Source organism: Hemiscyllium ocellatum, chromosome 23 (assembly GCF_020745735.1).
Source record: "Hemiscyllium ocellatum isolate sHemOce1 chromosome 23, sHemOce1.pat.X.cur, whole genome shotgun sequence".
Classification (NCBI taxonomy): domain Eukaryota; kingdom Metazoa; phylum Chordata; class Chondrichthyes; order Orectolobiformes; family Hemiscylliidae; genus Hemiscyllium; species Hemiscyllium ocellatum.
In genome coordinates, this window is record NC_083423.1 from 26,677,150 (window position 1) to 26,700,816 (window position 23,667).

Below are 23,667 nucleotides of genomic sequence, written 5' to 3' on the forward strand. Positions count from 1 at the left end.
ATCAGCAAGATGCACTGCCCTAAATCACCAACATCCCTTTTATAGTACCTTCAAACACATGATCTGTACCATCTCAAAGGACAAGGCCAGCAGATGTATGGGAATACCACAAATTTCAAGTTCCACTCAAAGCCACACACCATCCTGACTTCGAACTATATAATTGTTCCAAGTTGCTAAGTCAAAATACTGGAACTCCCTTTCAACTAGCCCTGACAGCCTCTACTCCTCACAAATGGCAATGGATCAAGAAGGCAGCTCAATCATAATTCTATTAGTTTCAAAATGTTCATGGAAAAGAATATGCCTTCCATTAAAGTTAAAGGTTTTAACTGGATAGCAGCAAATTTTAATGGCATGAGACAAGAATTTTCAAAAGTTGATTTGAGTAGACTGTTTGCAGGTAAAGGATTTCTAACAGTGTGATGGTTTGAATTCAATGGCATTATGTTCATGTCAGAGTGAAGGGTAAGGCTGGTAAGATTAAGGAACAATAGATGAATAAAGGTGTTGAGATTTAGTCAAGAACAAAACAGAAACATATTTTAGATATAGATAACGTGGTTCAACTGAATCTCTTAATCAATATAAAGAGTGTTGGGGCATTCTTAAGAAAGGAATCAGGAAGGCAAAGAGGGGATATGAGATAGCATTGGCAGATAAGGTCAAGGATAATCTGAAGAGATTCTACAAGTACATTAAGAATAAGACGGTAACTAAAGAGAGGATAGGGCCCCTTAAAAATCAAGGTGCTCGTTTTCGTGTTGAACCCCAGAAGATGGAAGAAATACTGAATGAACATTTTGCATCAGTTTTTACAGTGGAGAAAGAAATGGAAGCTGGAGAATGCAGAAAAATAAATGTTGGTGTTTTAAAACAATTCATACTACAGAAGAGGAAGTTCTGGAGGTCTTAGAGAATGTAAAAGTGGATAAATCTCCAGAACCTGATCTAATGTATCCCAGAAAATTGTGGGAAGTAAAGGACAAAATTGAAAGACCCCTGCATCATCTTCACTACAATGGGTGAGGTGTTTGATGACTAGAGGGTGACTAATATTGTACCTTTAAGAAGGGTTGTAAGGAGAAACTATAGACTCGTGAGTGTGGCTTCAGTTGTGGGTAAATCGCTGGACGTGATTTTAAAAGATAGATTTTATGGGCATTTAGAGAGGCAAGAATGGACTAGGGATAGACAGCATGGTTTTATGAGAGGAAAATCATGTCTCATAAACTTGATTGAGTTTTTTGAGGAAGTTACAAAAAGACTGATGAGGGCAGAGCATCAGACATTGTTTACTGAGACTTTGTTAAAGCCTTCGACAAGGTTCCACGTGACAGACTAATTAATAAAGTTAGGTCACATGGGATCAGATGAGCTTGCCAATTGGATACATAATTGGCTCAACTGCAGGAAATTGAGTAGTGGTGAAGAGGCCTGTCACCAGCAGTGTTCCACAGGTATTGGTTCAGGATCCTCTTTTGTTTGTCATAAATGGTTTCAATGAGAACATAGAAAGCAGGGTTAGTAAGTTTTTCAGACGATACCAAATTGAATAAGAGAGATTTAGAGGGATATGGACTAGGAACAGGCAGGTGGGACTAGCTTAGTTTGGAATTACATTTGCCGTGAACTGGTTGGACTGAAGAGTCTATTTCTGTGCTGTATGACTCTATGACTCACCACTATCTTCTCTGGTACCATGAGGAATGGATATTAAATGCTAGCCTAGCCAGCAATGTCCAAATCCCATGAACAAATTGAGAAAAATGAACAAAATCGTAAGTAGCTTGCATCAATTGCAGTTTTACTGGTCTGAAAACTACTCTAATACTTCAGTTTCACAATAAATCTGCTTATGTTAGAAAAATGAACAACTGAGTGTGGACTGATCAACAAACAGTTTTGTTTTGTAGGAAACATCTGGTATCTGGTGCAGTTTTTGACAGATTGGGGAAATAATGTTAAAATCAAAAACAATTACAAGATGTCAATGTGTATATATTTGTTTTTAATTGTAAAATGTGGAGCAGAAATACGCAATTCATCCCATCAGGTTTGTTCCAATGTTCAATGAGATCAGGCATGATCTCATAACTCTGAATTCCACTCTTCTGCCTTTTCCCTATAACTTGTGATTCCTTGACTGATTAAAAATGGCAATTTCAGCCTTGAATATATTTGATGACCCAGCCTTCTTCAGTAAAGAATTGCCCAGATTCACTACCCTCTGAGAGAAGAAATTACTCCACATCTGTCTTAAATATGTGTCCCTTATTCTGGGAATATGTTTTAAGGTCCTAGGTTCTCTCACAAGGCGAAACAACGTTTCCACACCTACCCCTGTTAAGTAACCTAAGTATCTTGTACATTTCAATATGTTCACCTCACATTCTTCTAAATTCCCACTCAACCTCTCTCATAAGACAGTGCCTCCCTACCCACTATCAAACTGAGTGAACCTTCTCTGGACTGCCTCCAGTGCAGTATATCTTTCCTTGGAAAAAGGGCTCAAAACTAATACTTCAGTTTCCAGCTGTGGTCTGACTAATGTCTTGTACAGTTTTATACTCCATTCCTTTTGAAATAAAGGCTAACATTCTATTTGCTCTCCCTATTACCTGCTGAACTTGGAGGTAGTTTTTTGTAATTCATGCACAAGGTCTCCCAAATCCCTCCCAAGTGCTGCATGATCAAAAAGGTGAAGGGGAGGGCAGGGATTAAATTGGAAAAGAGTTGGAGGAGGAAATAATACGTCTCTTGATTAAACTTAAAATATAAACCATAACTATTAATTTAACCTGTTTTGTAGAGGAATAAGACGTGGGAGTTTAAAGAGAGTTTAAAGGTTACTGTGGATTATATCTGCAATAAGTGCTGTTGGTTGCGAATCTTATCAGATCGAATGGATCAGCTGGAGAGACAGTTAGAAGCAATGAGGAATTTACAACAGCAACAGTATGTGATGGATGGCAGTTATAGGAAGGGGGGAATGTCTCAGATACAGTCACATAAATGGGTTAACTCCAGGAAAGGTGAGAGAGTTAGGCAGCTAGTGCAAGAGCCTTCTGTGGCTATACCCATTTCAATTAAGTATACTGTTTTGGAAAATGTAGGGTATGATGGATTCTCAGGGGAACGTTGCACAAACAGCCAAGTTTCTAGTATTGAGACTAGCTCTAATGAAATGAGGGGTATGTCAGGTTCCAAAAGGGTAACTAGAGAGAGAATAGGCCAGCAAGGCGGCCTTTGTGTGGAGCCGCAAAAAATGGAGCTAAACTTACTGAGGAAAAGGATATGGAAGATATAGACTGGAGAGAAATAGATGGTGACATCTTGCAAAATGTCCAGATTACAGAGGGGGAAGTGCTGGATGTCTTGAAACCCATAAAGGTGGATAAATCCCCAGGACTTGATCAGGTGTACCCTAGAAGTGATTGTTGGGCCTTTTACTGAGATATTTGTATCATAGATAGTCAGAGGTGAGATGCCGGAAGACTGGAGGTTGGCTAACGTGGTGCCACTCTTTAAGAAGGGTAGTAAGGACAAGCCAGGGAACTACAGACCAGTGAGCTTGACCTCGGTGGTGGGCAAGTTGTTGGAGGGAGTACCTGAAGGACTGGATGTACATGTATTTGGAAAGGCAAGGACTGATTAGGGATAGTCAACATGGCTTTGTGTGTGGGAAATCATGTCTCACAAACTTGATTGAGTTTTTTGAAGAAAAAGCAAAGAGGATTGATGAGGGTAGAGTGGTAGATGTGATCTATATTGACTTCAGTAAGGCGTTTGACAAGGTTCACCATAGGAGACTGATTAGCAAAGTTAGATCTTATGAATAAAGGGAGAACTAGCCATTTGGATACAGAACTGGCTCAAAGGTAGAAGATAGAGGGTGGTGGTGGAGGGTTGATTTTTAGATTGGAGGCCTGTGACCAGTGGAGTGCCACAAGGATCGGTGCTGGGACCTCTACTTTTTGTCATTTACATAAATGATTTGGATGTGAGCATAAGATATACCGTTAGTATGTTTGCAGATGACACCAAAATTGGAGGTGTGGTGGAGAGCGAAGAAGGTTCCCTCAGATTGTAATGGGATCTTGATCAGATGGGCTAATGGGCTGAGAAGTGGAAGATGAAGTTTAATTCAGATAAATGCGAGGTGCTGCATTTTAGGAAAGCAAATCTTAGCAGGACTTATACACTTAATGGTAAGGTCCTAGAGAGTATTGCTGAACAAAGAGACTTTGGAGTGCAGGTGCATCGCTCCTTGAAAGTGGAGTCGCAGTTCGATAGGATAGTGAAGAAGGCATTTGGTATGCTTTCTTTTATTGGTCAGAGAATTGAGTACAGGAGTTGGGATGTCATGTTGTGGCTGTACAGGACATTGGTTAGGCCACTGTTGGAATATTGCGTGCAATTCTGGTCTCCTTCCTATCGGAAAGATGTTGTGAAACTTGAAAGGGTTCAGAAACAATTTACAAGGACGTTGCCAGGTTTGGAGGATTTAAGCTGTAAGGAGAGGCTGAACAAGCTGGGGCTGTTTTCCCTGGAACGTCGGAGGCTGAGGGTGGCCATATTGAGGTTTACAAAATTATGAGGGGCATGGATAGGATAAATAGATAAGGGCTTTTTCCCTGGAGTCGGGGAATCCAGAACTAGAGGGCATAGGTTTAGGGTGAGAGGGGAAAGATATCAAAGAGACCTAAGGGGTAATGTTTTCATGCAGAGGGTGATACGTGTATGGAATGAGCCGCCAGAGGAAGTGGTGGAAGCTGGTACAATTGCAACATTTAAGAGGCATTTGGATGGGTATATGAATAGGAAGGGTTTGGAGTGATATGGGGTCGAGTGTTGGCAGATGGGACTAGATTGGGTTGGGATATCTGATCGGCATGGACAGGTTGGACAGAAGGGTCTGTTTCCATGCTGTACATTTCTATGACTCTATACCGCATGTTCCTTCTCCTGTTTTTTTTACTATCTCCTGTTTATTTTTTCTCTAGGGAGATTCTAATCTCCTCGTTAACATATATACATTTTCACTTTACATTTTTCTTCCTTTATTCTCTAAACCTCCTGGTTATATATTTTTTCTTTCTTTTTACCTCCACACTACTGCCTAACTGCAGTAGTGCTTATATTTTCCCTAGCACCTACGTTGTGTGTGTGTGCAGGAGTCACAGTGAAAGACAACAGGTGTACAAATCTTTATTCAATTTCCACCACTAGGCAGAAAGGAAACACCAGAGTGGCCAGTGACCAGCAATGCTCTTCTCAACAAAGGGTAATGTTGTGTGATCAAAAAAGTAAAGGGGAGGGCAGGGATTAAATTAAAATAGAGTTGGAGGGGAAAATAAAACACTCCACTCCCTGCGGTGCCCACCTCCCCCTGAAAAGTTCAAGGGTGTTGGTGGACACTACGTGCTCCTTCTTCTACTTTTTAACTATTTTTAAACCATCTCCTGTTTTTTTTTCTTTTATTTTCACAATGAAAAACAATGTATTTATATTCCACTGCCAGGAAGAAGGAAACATCCGAGTGGCCAGTGACAAGCAGTGCTCTTCTCAAAGGGTAATGCTGCGTGTTCAAAAAGTGTAGGGGAGGACAGGGAATAACTCAGAATAGAGTTAGAGAGGGAAATAGTACACTCCACTCCCTGCGATGCCCACCTTTCCCTGAAAATCTCGAAGGTGTTGGTGGGCACCATGCATTCCTTCTCCAGAGACACCTGAGCTCTGACGTAACCGCGGAAGAGGGGCAGGCATTCGGCCCTAACGACCTCCTCCATGGCCCGCTGCCTGGACCTGTTTATGGCCAGTTTGTGCAGGCCCAGGAGCAGACCCACGAGGAGGTCCTCAGACCTGCCCTCCCCACTCTGTACCAGGTGCCCGAAGATCAGGAATGTGGGACTAAAGTGTAACCAAAAACAGAGAAGAAGGTTTTTTAAGAAAATCAAAAAGGGAGTGTAAGCGCCCACACCCAATATATACATGGTCCACAGACTCCACAGCACCACAGAACAAATCTCCTGTCTATTTTTTTTCTTAATCTCCTGTTTATTTTATTACATAATTCACCATTTACAAAACAGTTAATATTAACAGCTGTATACAGAGAAACAGCAATTTTACAAGGGAGAGGAGCAGCAAAGCCAGGCCCCAAACCCTACCATTTAACCAGTTTTTAGGGAAATGAGGAAGCTCAAATCCCAATCTCCTGTTTACTTTTCCCCCCTTATACCCACACTACTGCCTAACTGCAGTAGTGCTTACTTATTCCCCAGCACCCATGTTGTGTGTGTGCAGGTGTGAGACACAGTGAATGACACATGGTGCACGAATCTTTATTCAGTTTCCACCACCAGAAAGAAAACACCCAAGTGGCCAGTGACAAGCAGTGCCCTTCACATCAAAGGGCAATGCTGTGTGATCAAACAGTGAAGGGGAGGACAGGGATTAAATCAAAATAGAATTGGATGTGGAAGTAACACACTCCACTCTCTGCGGTGCCCACCTCTCCCTGAACAACCCTAGGGTGTTGGTGGACACGCGTGCTTCTTCTCCAGAGATATCCAGGCTCTAACGTAACAGCAGAAGAGGGGCAGGCAGTTGGCCCTAATGACTCCCTCCACGGCCCGCTGCCTGGATCTGTTTATGGCAAGTTTGGCCAGGCCCAGGAGCAGACCCACAAGGAGATCTTCAGATCTGCCCTCCCCCTTCCGTATCGGCTGTCCCAAGATCAGGAGCATGAGACTGAACTGCAACCAAGTACAGAGAAGGAGGTTTTTGAGGAAAATCAAAAAGGGAGTGCATGTGCCCACACCCTATATATATGATGCATAGACTCTATAGCACCACAGAACATATCTCCTGTTTATTTTCTTTCTTAATCTCCTGTTTATTTTATTTTATTAAACAATTCACAGTTTACAAAACAGTTAACATTAACAGATGTATACAGAGAAACAGCAATTTTACAAGGGAGAGGAGCAGCAAAGCCAGGTCCCAAACCCTAATGTTCAACCAGTTTTCAGGGAAATGAGGAACCTCAAATCCCAATCTCCTGTTTATTTTTTTTCCTTTTATTTCCCTCAGAGCTTGCTGTCAAACTGTCAGGATGTCTGACACTCCTTTTTTTTTAATCCTACTCTCATTACTACTGAAATAACTCCACAGAGGGTGCTGTCCCATCATAAAGTGGTAGTGCTTATTTTAATCTCCTGTTTATATCTGTTCCAGGGTTCCCTGATTGGCCCAGGTTAACAACCTAAATCAAGAATCTTGTAGTCAATGAATTTCACCTGGTCCAGGTTCCAGTCATTACACTCGCCTTATCCCAAATGTCTATCTTCTATTAATTAGCCAATCCTCTGTCTAAACTAATATATTACCTCTAACATCATGGGCTCTTACCTTATTAAGCAGTTTAACATGTGCTATCCTATCAAATGCCTTCTGAAAATCCAAATATATTTCATTCACTGCTTTCCATTTATCTATCCTGTATCTTACCTCCTAAAAGAATTCTATTAAATTTGTCAGACATGTTTTCCCCTTCATGAAGCCATGCTGACCCTGTTTGATCTTATTTTGTAATTTCAAATGCTCAGCTTTTAAATCCTTACTCTTTCTTCACTTGTGGGGTGTGGGTATCATAAGCTGGGCTAGCATTTCATGTCTAGTCCTAGTTGCCCTTGAGAAGGTGTTGATGAGGTGCGTTCTTGAACTGCTGTAGTTCATATGTTGTAGATAGATAATACAATCTAGCATTTTCCCAAGAACAGATATGAACTGGTCTACAGTTACCTGTTTTTTTCTCCCTTCTTTCAATAGATATATTGAGGGTAGTGGAGCACGGTTGCTTTTCAGCCTGGTGGTCTGTGATGAGTGTGGTGCTGCAGGGATCGGTGCTGGGTCCACTGCTTTTTGTCATTTATATAAATGATTTGGATGTGTATATAAGTTGTATGGTTAGTAAATTTACAGATGTCACCAAAATTGGCAGTGTAATGGACAACAAAGAAGGTTGCCTCAGACTACAATGGGACCTTGATCAGATGGGCCGATTGGCTGAGGAATGGCAGATGGAGTTCAATCTAGATAAATGTCTCCATTTTGGTAGACCAAATCAGGGCAGGTCTTATACACTTAGTGATAACGTCCTGGGGAGTGTTGCTGAACAAAGACCTTGGAGTGCAGATTCATAGTTCCTTGAAAGTGGACTTGCAGGTAAACAGGGTAGCGAAGAAGGCAGTTGGCATGCTTGTCTTTATTGGTCAGTGCATTCAGTATAAGAATTGGGAAGTCATGTTGCAGCTGTACAGGACATTGGTTAGGCCACTTTTGGAATACTGATTTAATTCTGGTATCCTCACTATTGAAAAATGTTGTGAAACTTGAAAGGGTTCAGAAAAGCTTTCCAAGGATGTTGCCAGATTTGGAGGGTTTGAGCTATAAGGAGAGGCTGAATAGGCTGTGGCTATTTTACCTCGACTGACGGGGATTGAGATTTGATTTTATAGAGGTTTATAAAATCATAAAGGATATGGATAGGGTGAATAGTCAAGGTCTTTTCCCCATGTTGGGGGAGTCTAAAACTTGAGGGTATAGGTTTAAGGTGAGAGGGAAAGATTTAAAAGGGACCAAAGGGGCAATCTTATCACACAGATTGTGGTGCGTGCATAGAATGAGTTGCCAGATGAAATGGTGGAGGCTGGTAGAATTACAATATTTAAAAGACATGGAAGGGATATGGGCCAAATACTGGCAAATGAGGCTAGATTAATTTAGGACATCTGGTCAGCATGGACTGAAGAGTGTATTTCCGTGCTCTACATCTCTATCACTAACACCAGTGCATTGACTATCTCTGTAGTTACTTTCTTTAATATCCTGAGATGGATCCCACCAGATCCAGGTGACGTGTGTCTTTACCTCCATTGGTTTCCTCAGCTATTTTTCCACACTGTAGGGATTCCATGAAACCTTCTATGAAACAGGCCATTGAGCCCAATAAATCCATACCAACCCTCTAAAGAGTAACCCATCTACCATCCTCTGAGAAAAAGAACTGAAAATGATATCACTCACCAAGAAACCAAGACAGATAAATAGAAAGCAGGACATAACACCAAGCACTTCACCAGAGGCTCACCAATGATGTTACCTAGTATGGTGATGAACCATCTGAAAACGAACCTTGCAGCTCAACAAGCAAAATTACATCCATCTATTCAACTGCTCTGCCATATCCTGATCCCCATCATTATTTGCCCAGCCTTGTACTCTAAATGCCCATGGAGAAAGTGAGGTCTGCAGATGCTGGAGATCAGAGCTGAAAATGTGTTGCTGGAAAAGCGCAGCAAGTCAAAGAAGAAGGGCTTATGCCCAAAACGTCAAATTTCCTGTTCCTTGGATGCTGCATTCCTGAAGAAGGGCTTATGCCCGAAACATCGAATTTCCTGTTCCTTGGATGCTGCCTGACCTGCTGTGCTTTTCCAGCAACACATTTTCAGCTCTAAATGCCCATGTCAACTTTTGTCTCTATGTTCCTTTTTATATACTTAAAGAAGCTCTTGCTGCCCATCTTGATTATAACTCGCAAGTTTATCTCCAACGTTTATCTTCTTCCTTTTTATCTTGATCATGTCAAAGGTTTACTATTAATCATTGCCAATTTTATGAAAATATCTTTTTCTTTCAATTCAATACCATCTTTAACTTCCCTGTTAACCAAGTTTGACTTATCCTTTTTCTAGAACACTACTTTCTTACTGGGATATGTTTTGCAATGAGTCATGACTTATTTTCTTAAAAGCCTACCATTGCTCTTCAACTGTCTTTGCTGCTAAACTCCTTTCACAGTTCACACCAACGAGTTCTGCCCTCATTCCTTTATAACTGCCATTTGTTATGCTTAGCAGTTGTTTCTGACCCAGGTCCTGCCCTCCGAAACTGAATACTAAATTCTTCCATGTAATGGTCACTGTATCCTAGAGGATCTTTTACTCTGGTATAATTTATTAAACCTGTCTCATTACACATTATCAGATCCAAAATAACCTGATCCTTGACTGGATCTACCATCTATTTTTCCAGGAAACTATCCATTTTCAATGTGGTATTTTGTATTTAAGAAATGTTATCATAACATTGGCTATCTGGAATATTTAGATTATTAATATTTTATTGTGTGTTTTGTGTTCAAGAAATTCTATCATAACATGTACGATCTGGGATATTTGGATATCTCCCATTGCCTCCAAGTCTCTGATTTGAGCACAAAGACCTTGGCTTTCTGTTGCAGAAGGCTGATTTCACTGAACCTCACTGGATGCCCAAAGGTAAAATCAGAAAACATAAATTAATAGAGATTAATTTACTACAGTATCCTTCCCTTTGTCCTTATTTTTGCCCCTTAATAGTCCTTCAAGATTTATACAAGTGCTTTCAGGAGGGCTGCATGGTTAGCCTGATTCAACACCCTCTATACCCAAACAGACAATCCAACAAATTTAATCTTCAGATTTCTAACAAGAATGCTGATCTCCGTCTTGAGCAGATGGCCAACATCTGACTTAAGTACAACACTTCAGTCACTTTTAAGACCAAACTAATTATCCAATTCTGAAATAAGTGATGCCAATTTATAGAAAGAATGATATCAATCACAATAATTCAAGCAGCCTTTCTTCAGTTGTAACCTGGCTACCCTTATGTTTAATTTACAGAAATTGAAAAATAAATTACTGCATCCTCTTGGCTTAAAGAATAATTCCTGCTTGAGCTTGGCAAAGGAGCAAAAATGGAAAGTGTTGCTTTTGTTTTTCTACAAATACAAGCCCAAATTATTAATAATACCTCAAGTTTTATATTTAGTCTATAGCAGAACGGAGTATTGTTAGTCAGACTCCCCTAGACTCCCACAGTCTTTAAAATGTACTTTTGTATAACCACTGTATACAATCTACATAGATGATTGGTAAATCTTACTTTTAATCCAGACTCTGACTGGTGATAATCCAGCAAGAAATCTTTTTGAAGGTTGGGCTTTTTGTCATCATGGAAATTTCCAACTGGATTTCACAATATCTTGTGTTTCTAAGGAAATCATTTTGTGCAGTCACAAGTAAACCCTTCTTCACAGGCCAAATTTGTGGTGCTTATGGATCTAAATTCCCTGGTGAGATAGCCAGTTGCCTTGCAATTTGGACAACAGTTATGCTTTAATTTCCAAATTGCAGCTTTGATAAATACAAGATTTATGGTGTTTCAGTCTAGGAGGCCAAACCAAACTTGCCATATGCAAAACAAAAGCACACAACTGCAGTAACAGTTTTATCTTAGATATGCTGCGTAAACATTCCATAGGTTTTTTTCTTCATGCATTTTATGATATATTTGTGTATGGAGCAAATGGGAGGGGAGGGTTGGTACTGGTGAGCTGTGAAAGGACCTTCACTATTCTTGTACTCATTACTTCAAGAGAGGCTGCTGATTGTCATCAGTATCCTTCAGTTCAAGTTGAAGTCACAGTCGTCTGCAGGTTCTCTGCTCTTAATGTTTCAGCTGGGAAAAGCATCAATGTTCAATCTCTAAACTGTAATTTAGCTCTGAGTTCCCCTGTTGGGTTAGACTCACAGACATTGACATTAGAGTAAGAGGCCACTTGGCCCATCATGTCTGTGGCAGTCAACAAATGTCTAAGAATACTAATCCTAATTTCCAGCCTTTGGCCCATAGCCCTGGAGAATATGGCAAAACAAGTGAATACCTAAATACTGCTGATATGTTATAAGAGTTTCTGACTCAACCACCCTTTCAGGCATTGAGTTCCAGACTGCCACCACCCTCTAAGTAAAAATAAACTCTCTTCAGCTCTCCTCTGAGCTTTTTACCTTTTAGCTTAAATCTGCACTCCTGTTTATTTATCTTTCTACTGATGAAAAAGTGCCTTCCAATCCATAATCTTCATAATATTAAACACTTCCATTAGGTCCTCTTTCATATTTTTTGCTCCAAGGAAAACAACCACTGCATGCCTAGTTTTCCCTTATCGCTCAGACTTTCCATCCCAGGACGCATAGTGGTAAATCTCTCTAGTGCAATCACATTCTTCTTCTGATGTGGAGACCAGAACTGCACAAGATACTCCAGATGTGGCCTTACCAGCATTTTGTACAATTCCAGCACAACCTTCTTACTCCATACCTCAGCTAATAAATGCAAGTATCTCATTCAGCTTTTTTAACCACCTTACCTACCTGTTCTTCATTGATCTGTAGATATACACACAAACATCTCTCTGATCTTCAGTACTCTCTAAGGTCCTACCATTGTTATTCATTGCCACTGCTTTGTCCAGCTGACCATTCCATTGTTATCCTCTTGCAGTTATGCCTTTCCTCCTCACTATTTACCATCCTACCAATTTTCATTTCATCTGTGAATTTCTTGATTTAAATCCAAAATATTGATGTACGGAAAAAGCAGAAAGGGTCCTAGCACCAAGCCCCAAATTCCACTGGAACCAGACTTCAGTTATAGAAATACTGCTTTACAACCAATTTTGGATTAATGCGCTACTATGCCTTGGATCCTCTGACCATTCTGCCATGAGGAACCTTATCAAAAGCCTTGTTTAAGTCCTTGTAGGATACGTTAAATGCATTACGCTCAACTGTTGGTTACCTCTTCAAAATACTTAATCAAATTTGTCAAACATTATTTTCCCTCAACAAACCTGTTGCTGACCATCCATGATTAATCTGTCTCGCCAAGTGTAGGTAGTTATATTCTATTCCTCAGAATTCTTTCTATAAACCCCCAGATGAGATTGAATGACCTGTAATTCCTGATCTATCCTTTTCTCCTTTTTGATAATGGGATGCCAGGAGTCCCTCAGTCCGGTCTGTGGCGAGTGAGGATTTCAAAATTACTCCCAGGATTCTGATATCTTCTCCCTTGCTTGCCTCAACCTGGGATACATCTGATCTGGGTCTGCAGACTTATCCACTTTAAGATTGCTCAACCGGCTAGTTTCTCCTTTCTATGTTAAATCCTTCTAATATTTTGCAGTCTTTCATCTTGATGTCTATAGCTGTGTCATACTTCTCTATTGTGAAGACCGATGCAATGTATTCATTGATAACTTTGCCCTTTAAGGTCCATACACAATTTATCTCCATGATTCCTAATAAGCTCTTTTTCTCTAGTTACTGTCTTGTTCTTAAAACTAAACCATTGGATTTTCCTTTATTCTACCTGCCAATGCTTTCTCATGTACACCATTGGCTTTCCTATTACCTTTTTAAGTATTCCCATAGAGACTGCCACATTAAAACCTTGGAATATCTGCCATAAGCTTCTCTTCTTAATCCTAACTTTTATGTCCCTTGACATTCAAGGTTCTTCGGTGTTTGTCCCACTATTCATCTTTATAGGAACATACTTGGCCTACAATGTTGCTATTTTCTCTTTGCCTCCCACTGCTCTGAAACATTCTTACCTGTGAGCAACCGTTCTCAGTCCACTTGGGCCAAATTGTATCTTAGTAAAATTAGCCTTTTCCCTAATTTATTAATGATTTGTTGCTATCTTTTTGCATAACCATTTTAAATATGATTGAGTTATGGTCACCATCCCCAAAATGCTATTCTACTGATACACCTTTCACCTATCTGGGCTCATTTCCAATATTAGGTCTAGAATTGCTCTTTCCCTCTTTGAGCTTTCTACATACTGACTAAAAGTGTTCTTCTGGATGCAATTTAAGGTCCTACCATTGTTATTCCTTGCCACTGTTCTGTCCAGCTGACCTTTCCATTGATATCCCCTTGCAGTTATGCCTTGCCTCCTCAGTATTTCTTTTCGCTCTACATTGCATTCTAAACCTTTCTCAATTCATGTTAGGTTAGTTAAAATTCCCTATTGTTATTGTCTTATTATGCTTACAGTTTATGAAATTTGATTCTATATTTGATCCTCTGTTTCTCCCTGACAGTTTGGGGCCTATAGTATATACCAACAGTGTGCTGGCCCATTGTGATTTTTTAAAATTTCTGCCCATTTGGCCTCATTTGATGATACTTCCAAGATATTATTCCTCCTCACTGCTATTATTAGTGCGTTGATCAACATTGCACCAATTGGGAATGTTGAGCTGCCAACCCAATGCATCTTTCAGCTAAATCTTAGTTATAGCTATGATACCATACCCTCTTTTGCTTATCTGTGTCCTCAGCTCATCTATCATATTTGTCATGCTCCCTTAAATATACTTAGCTTCGCTAAATTAATTTCTTTCTAATCCACCTAGGGTTCCTCTAATTTACAGACTTGCTCACATTTTAACTTCTCTGTTTCTCTCTCCTCTGTGTTACTTGTCAGGATCCCATCCCTCTGCCAATTTAGTTTAAATCCATCCCAACAGCATTAACAAACATCCCCTAAAAGATGTTAGTCCCATTCCTATTTGGCTGTAACCCAGCAACTTGCACAACTCCCATCTCCCATACAAATGGTCCCAATGCCTCAGGAATTTAAAGCCCTCTCCCCTTGCACCATTTTTCGAGCCACACATTCATCTGCCCTATTCCTTCTATTCTTGCGTGGCACTGAGAGTAATCCGGAGATTATTACCTTTGAAGTTCTGCTTTCAAATTTATTACATCACTCCCTAAAATCTGTTTGCAGGATCTCATGTCAATGGTCTTCCTGTCATTAGATCAAGTTGTTTATCCGCCCCATTCGGAATAGCTGCAAGGTATTCTGAAACCATTGCAGAAAACTCAACAGGTCTGGCAGTATCTGTGGAGAGAAAGCATAGTTAATGTTTCAGATTCATTGACTCTTCTTCAGAACTCAGTCTGGCTAGAAGAGTCCACAGAAGAGTGGATTCTCCATTTTCGGGGGGAAAAACAGTTTGCAAGTGAGATGCAGTTAGGGGATCATCTCATTACCTGCCTGTTCCTTTTGTTGTGTCTAAGGTCAGAGTTCAACTATAAAAAATCTTATATGTAGCACCTTCACAAACTACAGAAACATAGTCACATTCACAGTGCAGGGAAAAGAGCAGTCAATTTTCACACAGTAGAGATGAATGATCAAATATTCTGTTTTCTTGATGTTGACTAAGACATCAGAACTCATTGCTTTTCTTTGTCTGGTGCCCTAGGATCTTTTCCTTTTATATGTGATACAGAAGCTTTGGTTTAACTTTTATCAGCAGTCAGCATCTACAATCGTCCAACTTCCCTTTCGTACTTGAAATATTAGCCGTAGAAAATTATAGTGATTGCCAAAATTGTGTGTTTGTAAAATCAGATTTTACCTTTTGTTTTCTTTTTACTGATGCAACAGATTACTGATTTAAGTATCCAGTACTTGGCTGGGGTGTGCCATTTCATCTACTTCTTGGATATCTCAGGTTGTGTCAATCTTACTGACTCAATATTCAAATTTCTTAAGAAAGGCTGCAAAAAACTACGGGTTCTGAAGATGCTTTACTGCACAAACATCACACAGTAAGTAAAATTAACTCTAGTATTATGTAATATAGGCACGAGGAGGTCAGCTGCATTACATAAATGGAGAAAATATAAATATCAAGCCTAAGAAGAGAAAGATAAGACTGAATAATTTACCAAAATGAAAAACAGCTTTTAATAAATGACAGTACTAATAATCATACATATTTTGATGGCGGTACTGACATAGAATAAACATTTCAAAATACTTTTATGAAAGAAAATACACCAAGGGTAAGATGCAACATGAATGTGAAATAAGACATCAAAAAAATAGTTTTTTTTGAGGATTTTGAAAGCAGGTGAGAGGCAGTAAGGCAAAACCATTTTGTATTAGAGTTGTGGTATAAAAACTTGATTTGCTGCATTTTAGTTAATTAATAACTATTGGTACTAACCATATATTACATGGAAGATACTAAAATTTGTCTGGGGCTTCATTTTAAAAAGACATTTTCTGAATGTGTTGATATTTTACCTGGCTGACAAGATATATTTTCACTGAATAAATTGGCAGGTGTAACACTAAAGTCCATTGGAGAGACCATAACATATAGGAGCAGAAATTAGGCAATTTGGTCCATCGAGTGTGCTCTGCCATTCAATCATGGCTGATAAGTTTCTCAACTCCATTCTCCTGCTTTCTCCACTTTACAATCAAGAACCTATCTATCTCTGTCTTTGAATATATTCAATGACCTGCCATCCACAGCCTTTTGTGGCAAAGAATTCCATGGTTCAGCACTCTCTGGCTGAAGACGTTTCTCCTTATCTCCGTTCAAAAAGGACTTCCCTTTACCCTTGGGTCCAACTCTCTCCTACCAATGGAAACATCTTCCCGACATCCATTCTGTCCAGGCCATTCAGTATTCTGTAAGTTTCAATTAGATCCCCCCCCCATCCTTCTAAACTCCACCAAGTATAGACCCAAAGTCCTCAAACGTTTCTCGTATGTTAAGCCTTTCATTCCTGGGAATACTCTCGTGAACCTCCTCTGAACACGCTCCAGGGCCAGTACATCCTGAGGTATGGGGCCCAAACTTGCTCACAATATTCTAAATGTGGTCTCACCAGAGCCTCAAAGTCTCAGAAGTGCATCCCTGTTTTTATATTCTAATGTCTGGAAATAAATGCCAACGTTGTATTTGCCTTCCTAACTACCGACTCAACCTGCAAGTTTACCTTAAGAGAGTCCTAGACAAGAACTCCCAAGTCTCCCAACTTTCCACTTCAGATTTCTGAATTTTCTCCTTATTTAGAAAATAGTCCATGCCTCTATTCTTCCTATCAACGTGCATGACCTTACACTTTCCCACTTGTATTCCATCTGCTACTTCCTTGCCCACTCTGCTAACCTTCTGCAGCCTCCCTGCCTCCTCAATACTACCTATCTTTGAATCATCTGCAAATGTAGCCAGAATGCCCTCAGTCCCTACATCTAGGTCATCAATGTATAAAGGGGAGAGTTCTGGTGCCAACACCGACCCTTGTGGAACACCACTAGTCATTGGCTGCCATCCTGAGAACATAAAACATAGAACAATACAGCACAGAACAGACCCTTTGGCCGTCGATATTGCACCAATCTATGAACTAATCTAAGCCCATCACCCTACACTATCCCACCATCATCCATATGCTTATCCAAGGACTGTTTAAATCTCCCTAATGCGGCTGAGTTAACTACATTGGCAGGCAGGGCATTCCACCCCCTTACTACTCTCTGAGTAAAGAACCTGCCTCTGACATCTGTCTTAAATCTATCAGTGCTCAATTTGCAGCTATGCTCCCTCGTACAAGCAGACACCATCATCCTAGTAAAAAGACTCTCACTGTCCACCCTATCTAATCCTCTGATCATCTTGTATGTCGCTATTAAATCCCCTTTTAGCCTTCTTCTCTCCAATGAGAACAGATTCAAGTCCCTCAGTCTTTCCTCATAAGACCTTCACTCCAGACCAGGCAACATCCTGGTAAATTTCCTCTGCACCGTTTCCAATGCTTCCACATCCTTCCTGTAAATGGGCGACCAGAACTGTACACAATACTCCAAGTGAGGCCGCACTAGCGTTTTGTACAGTTGCAGCATGACATCACGGCTCCGGAACTCAATCCCTCCACCAATAAAACCTAACACACCATATGTCTTCTTAACAGCACTATCAACTTGGGTGGCAACCTTCAAGGATATCAACCTGGATGGCAAGTAAAAGGACCCTTTTATCCCACTCTCTGCTTTCTGCATCTTCGACATATGCTGGGATCTTGCCTCCAACATCATAGACCCTTATCTTGTTTAGCAGACTTCTATCCAGCACCTTGTCAAAGGCCTTCTTTAAGTCCAGGTAGATAACATCCATTGGCTCGCCTTGGTCTAACCTGCTCATTACCTCCTCAAAGAATTCTAACAGACTTGTCAGGCATGACCTCCCCTTGGTGAAACCATACAGACTTTACCCTATTTTATGATGCATTTCCAAGTATTTGGAAATCTCATCCTTCACAATGGACTCCAATATCTTACCAACGATTTGAGGTCAGGATAATCAGCCAGTAATTTCCTGTCTTTTGCCTTACTCCCTGTTTAAACGGGGGTTAGTGATTTGCCAGTCCTCTGGGACCCTCCTAACTCCAGTGATTCCTGAAAGATTACCCATTATCTCTTTAGCTATCTCCTTCAGAACTCCAGGGTATAGTTCATCTGGTCCAGATGATTTATCCACCTTCAGACCTTTCAGTTTTTCTAGCACCTTCTCCTTGGTGATGGCCACCAAACTTACCTCTGTTCCCTGATTCTCTTGAATTTTTGGGATATTACTTCCACCATGAAGATTCCACAAAGTACTTACTCAGTTCCTCAGCCATTTCTTTGTTCCTTACTACTATTTCTCCAGCGTCATTTTCCAGCAATTCAATGTCCACTTTTGCCTCTTTTGCCCCACATATATCTAAATAATCTCTTGCAATCTTTCCTAAGATTACCAGCTAGCTTACCCTGATATTTAATTTTCTCCCGCCTTATTTCTTTTCTCATTGTCCTTTGTTGGTCTTTGTAGGCTTCCGAATCGTCTGACTTCCCACTCCCCTTTGCCACATGACACACTAAATATAGAATTGCCTATTGCTTCATAAACTGCACCACAAGTTGCTTTAAAAAGGAATCTTGTAGACATTCAACAAATTCCTTTCCTTGCAATCCACTACCAACCTGATTTTCCCAGTCCACCTGCACATTGAAATCCTCTATGATTAGTGTAATCTTGCCTTTCTTACACATCTTTTCTATCTCTCGGTGTATCTTGTGCCCCAAAACATGACTATTATTTGGAGGCCTGTCCATAACTCACATTATGTTTTTTTTATCTTTGCAGTTTCTCAACTCTACCCACATTGTTTTTATATCATCTGACCCTACTTGTTTCTTACTGTACAATACTAAAATCGCATTGCAGTGTCAATGTCATTGTCACGCCATTTTGTTTTTGAGTTTGTATTAAGTCCCTGGAGGGTTATAGTGCTGTAGAAATGCAGCTACTTCAGGTTGGCCTAACTTTAAACCTCCTGCACACATTCACCAGCACAAATGTAGGTTCGGACTTGCAATACTGAACAGTTTTATCTAAGATGTATCAGCATTAGAAGCAGTCCAGCAAAAGGTCATTAGATTGACCCAGGGAACAGAAAGATTTTCTTACGAGGAGGTTGAGCTTGTACCCTTTGGAGTTTAGAAGAATGACAGGAGATCTTATTGAAACATATAAAGTTCTTGGGGGCTTGACAAAGTAGATGTGGAGAAATTGTTTCCCTTACAGGAATTTTTTGGACCAGAGCACATAATCTCTAGAATAAGGTGTCACCCATTTAAGACAGATATGAGGAGAAGTGCTTCTATCGGAGGGTGGCAAATCTGTTAAATTCGTTACTGCATAGTACTGTTGAGGATGAGTCTTTCAGTGTAGCCAAGGCTGAGATAGACAAATTAAAGGAATCAAGGGCTATGGGGATAAGGCAGGAAGTTTATCTGATCAGGCAGCAGAAGTGAGTACTGTAGATGCTGGAGATTAAAGTCCAGAGTGTGGTGCTGGAAAAGCACAGCAGGTCAGGCAGCATCTGAGGAGCAGGAGAATCGACATTTCGGCAAACGTCTGATAAAGGGCTTTTGTCCAAAAAGTCAACCCTCCTGCTCCTCGGATGCTGCCTGACCTGCTGTGCTTTCCCAGCACAACACTCTTGAGTTTATCTAATCAGCTATGATCTAACTGAAGTGAACTCAGTGAGCTGATTGACTTACTCCTGTTCCTATATCTTATGGTTTTATGTTCTAAGTTAGAAATTCAGGCCATCCTTCATTCTTTCATGGATGTCGTGATTGCTTGCAAGGTCACTGTTTTTGCCCTTTTCTACCTGCATTTGAGTTGAGTGATTTGATAGGCCATAATAGACAGTATTTAATAATCAGCCATAAGGCTGTAATTTGGAGTCATAGAGATGTACAGCATGGAAACAGACCCTTCGGTCCTATTCATCCATGCCGACCAGATATCCCAATCCAATCTAGTTCAACTGCCAGCACCCAGCCCATATCCCTCCAAACCTTTCCTGTTCATATACCCATCCAGATGCCTTTTAAATGTTGCAATTGTACATGGCAACATCCTTGTAAATCTTTTCTGAACCCTTTCAAGTTTCACATCACATGTAAGGGTGGACCAGGAAAGGACAGCAGATTTCTTTCCCTCAAGGATGTTAATCAAATAAGTGTTTCTAACAATTGATAGTTATGTGGCCACCACTACTGAATTTATCTTTATAATCCAGATTTATTGCCTGAGTAATAGCTGAGGAGTCTAGATCACCGGTCCAGTGACATTAACACCATGCCACCACCTCCCCTTACTGTGAAGACAACTTGATGACATCAGTTTTACTACCACCTAAAAAATAGAGAATACTGCAATATAACACTCCATGCAATCATTAAGGGCTGCGGAGACATGATAAAAATTGATAAACTGGCACTCCCAAGAGTATTGCCACCCAAGTTAAAGCCATTAGCTTAAAGGAGATTTTCCTCTATACTTGTACATCAGTTCCAAATTATATAGGTAGAGATTTGTTTGAACCATGCCCGAGCCTCCAATGCTGCACATAAACGTCTCTTGCCAAGGTATGCTGCGCTTAACATACTTTCTGGATATATCTTCAAACACCCTTAGTATAGATGCTGCTATTGTGGGAGATGGTTTGTAGATCCCCAGTTCTGGTTTGAATAATTTTATGCACAAACATTTTGACCAGCATATATACAAATCGATGGGAATAGAAAAATGGGAAAAATCTATTCTGTCCAAATCTACCTCTTCTAGGCTTGGTATTTGTATGTGCACTATTTTGCTCTTCATCTGGTGACTTCCCCAATAGCATTCACCTTTGAGAGATCTAAAAATCTGAAGCAGTTGTTAAAATATGGTGTAAACATTCCTGCTTAATTTAAAGCAGCAACACAGAAAAGATTTATTCCAAGCAGTAATCTGTGAAAATTCGAGAGCCCAAGACCTATTTAAAATAGAAATTAACAACTTTATTTCTTAAAGTATAACAGGGAATAATTAACTAACAATTATTTACAACTCCTTCCTCTAGCCTATCTTTTACCTTCCCTTCTATAATACTAGCCTGATAAAACTCCCGATTAATATTTACAAAACAAAACTTCTTATCTCAAAAGCTTTCGGTTCTTCTCTGTATTCCTATCTTCTTTTCTTCTTCATGGATTCTACTTCACAGGTTACTAATCGATTGGTACCTTTAAGAGAGCTATTCTCTGGGCAGTTTGCAGATGTCTTTGGCTTGGCAGTTTCCTCCCAACTATTCAATTTTCCCCAGTCTTATACCCCCAAAGCATCAGATTGTGTCATTGGCTTTTAAGATTGTCAATATACTAAATTCAAACTTGATTGGAATTTTTTTTTTTGGGAGGGCTTAATTTAAACTGATTCGCCTAATTCGAATCTGTTTTTGTCTCCAGGCAACCAGCTAATCTTTTTTCAGAACACTTGGTCCTGTCAGATAGTTCTAATAGTTTTTACTTTTCTTCAAGGTACAATATACCCGCATTTTCATAACACCTTAAGTAAAAATGAATCATCATAATGTCAAGTTAGCTTTTTTTTAAACACATAACCGTAACATACAGATAACTTATAAGTTCACCTTAACTACTTCCCATATACCTATTTTTACACATAGAGTTTAGATGATATATATATATATATATATATCTCATCTAAACTCTATCAGTTAAATTGGTGATAACACACCTGCGATTACATTCTTACAACCTGCACCATATATGATTTTTAAATTAAAAGTCTGTAACATTAGACTCCAATGAAATAATGTCCTATTCTTGTCTTTATAACATTCTAAGTATGTAATCAAATTATGAACAGTGTACACAACCATTTGCGGCACATTTTAATTTGTATGTCATGAACGATGTTGTAAGGCCAGTACCAAACTCAATAGTTCCTTTCGATTGTGAAGTATTTCCTCTGGTGGATGTTGATCTTCTTCAAAAAGTAACCAACTAGTAGTTCAATCCTATCCTCATCTTCCTGTCAGAGTACAGCTCCAACTCCAATGTCACTACATTGATGGTGACTTTAAAAGATTTTGAAAGGTTGGTGCAACTAAAACTGGTTTGGTGGTTAATATTGATTTCAAATGGTAGAATACCTCCTGGCATTGTTCTGTCCTCTGAAACCTTGTGTTCTGCTTCAGCAAATCGGTTAATAGTGCCACTACACTGCTGAAGTTTGGAACAAACGTCTGATAGAATCCATGACCGATGTCATGTCCCAAGAACGTCACCTCTGCTTTTGCGAGTTCAGTTTTATTTAAGTTGATCACCAGTTTTGCTTCTTGTAGTCATTCAAAGAGTTCTTCCAACTGTACCATATGATCTTTCCAGGACTTAGTAAAGATCATTACATTGTCCAAACGACTGCACAGTTTGTTAACCCAGCTACAACTCGGTTCATGAGTCTTTGGAACCTGGTGGGTGCGTTCTTCATTCCAAAAGGCATCACTTTAAACTGATATAGCTCATTTTGGGTTGTAAACACAGAAATTTCTTTCACCGTCTCTGATAAAGGTACCTACCTGTAACCATGCATTAAGTCCAACTTGGTGATGTAACTGGCTTGTCCGACTTTCTTGATACAGTCTTCCAATCTAGGAATTGGATAGGAGTCTGATTTTGTAATGGTGTTGACCTTCCAATAATCCATGCAGAATCGTTGAGCCCCATCCAGTTTGGGAACTAAGACGATCGGTGAACTCCACTTGCTCTGGTTTGGATCAATGATGTCCTCGTTGTGTATGGCCTACACCTCTATCTGGACCTGTCTGGCTTTGAAAGGATTAAGCCAACAGGGGTGTTGTTTTATCAGAGCAGTATTACCTACTTATACTTCATGTGCAATAGCATTAGTCCTCCTAATCTGATTCTTACATATGTCCTTATACTGCAGTAACAAATCTTTCAACTGTGTTCTATTCTTACTAACCTATCCCACTCCTCAAGGACTTCTTCATTTTTTAATCTATTTAGAGGCACATCAAAATCCACATCATCTGGATTTGATTCCTCACTCTGCAGGGCAGTAACTAACATCTGTTTCGACATTTCTTTCTCTCTAGTATAATACATTTTCAACACATTCACATGACATACCCGATACTTTTTCTTCTATCAGGCATGTTTACTAGATAGTTCACCTGACTCAACTGTTCCTCAATTTGATAGGGTCCACTAAACCTGACTTTGAAGGGATCTCCTATCACTGTTAACACTACTCACATGTTATCTCGTCAGGAAAATATCCGACTCCCAGAGCTTTTATCTGCCACCTGCTTCATTCTATACTGTGCCCTATTTAGGTGCTGTTTAGCTAACTCACCTACTCGATTTAACCTCTCCCTCACCTCTGATACATAATCTAAGTGTAAGATCTCTAACTTTGGTCCTTTCAATTTTTCTTTAATTTCAAAGGGCCTCTCATTTCATGACCAAATATTAACTTGAAGTGAGTGAACTGAGTAGATTCATTTGGGGCATTTCTAACGCCAAACA

General features: G+C 39.9%; 1 protein-coding gene across 1 annotated transcript in view; it reads left to right on the forward strand.

Annotated features, from left to right (window-relative positions):
- The window catches only part of fbxl13 (F-box and leucine-rich repeat protein 13), a 236,483-nt gene that overhangs the window by 204,597 nt on the left and 8,219 nt on the right, over positions 1-23,667 (forward strand). The window contains exons 15-16 of the mRNA XM_060842551.1: positions 10,212-10,346; positions 15,364-15,527. Of these exons, the coding sequence (XP_060698534.1) occupies positions 10,212-10,346; positions 15,364-15,527 (299 nt within the window). The remainder of the gene's footprint in view (positions 1-10,211; positions 10,347-15,363; positions 15,528-23,667) is intronic.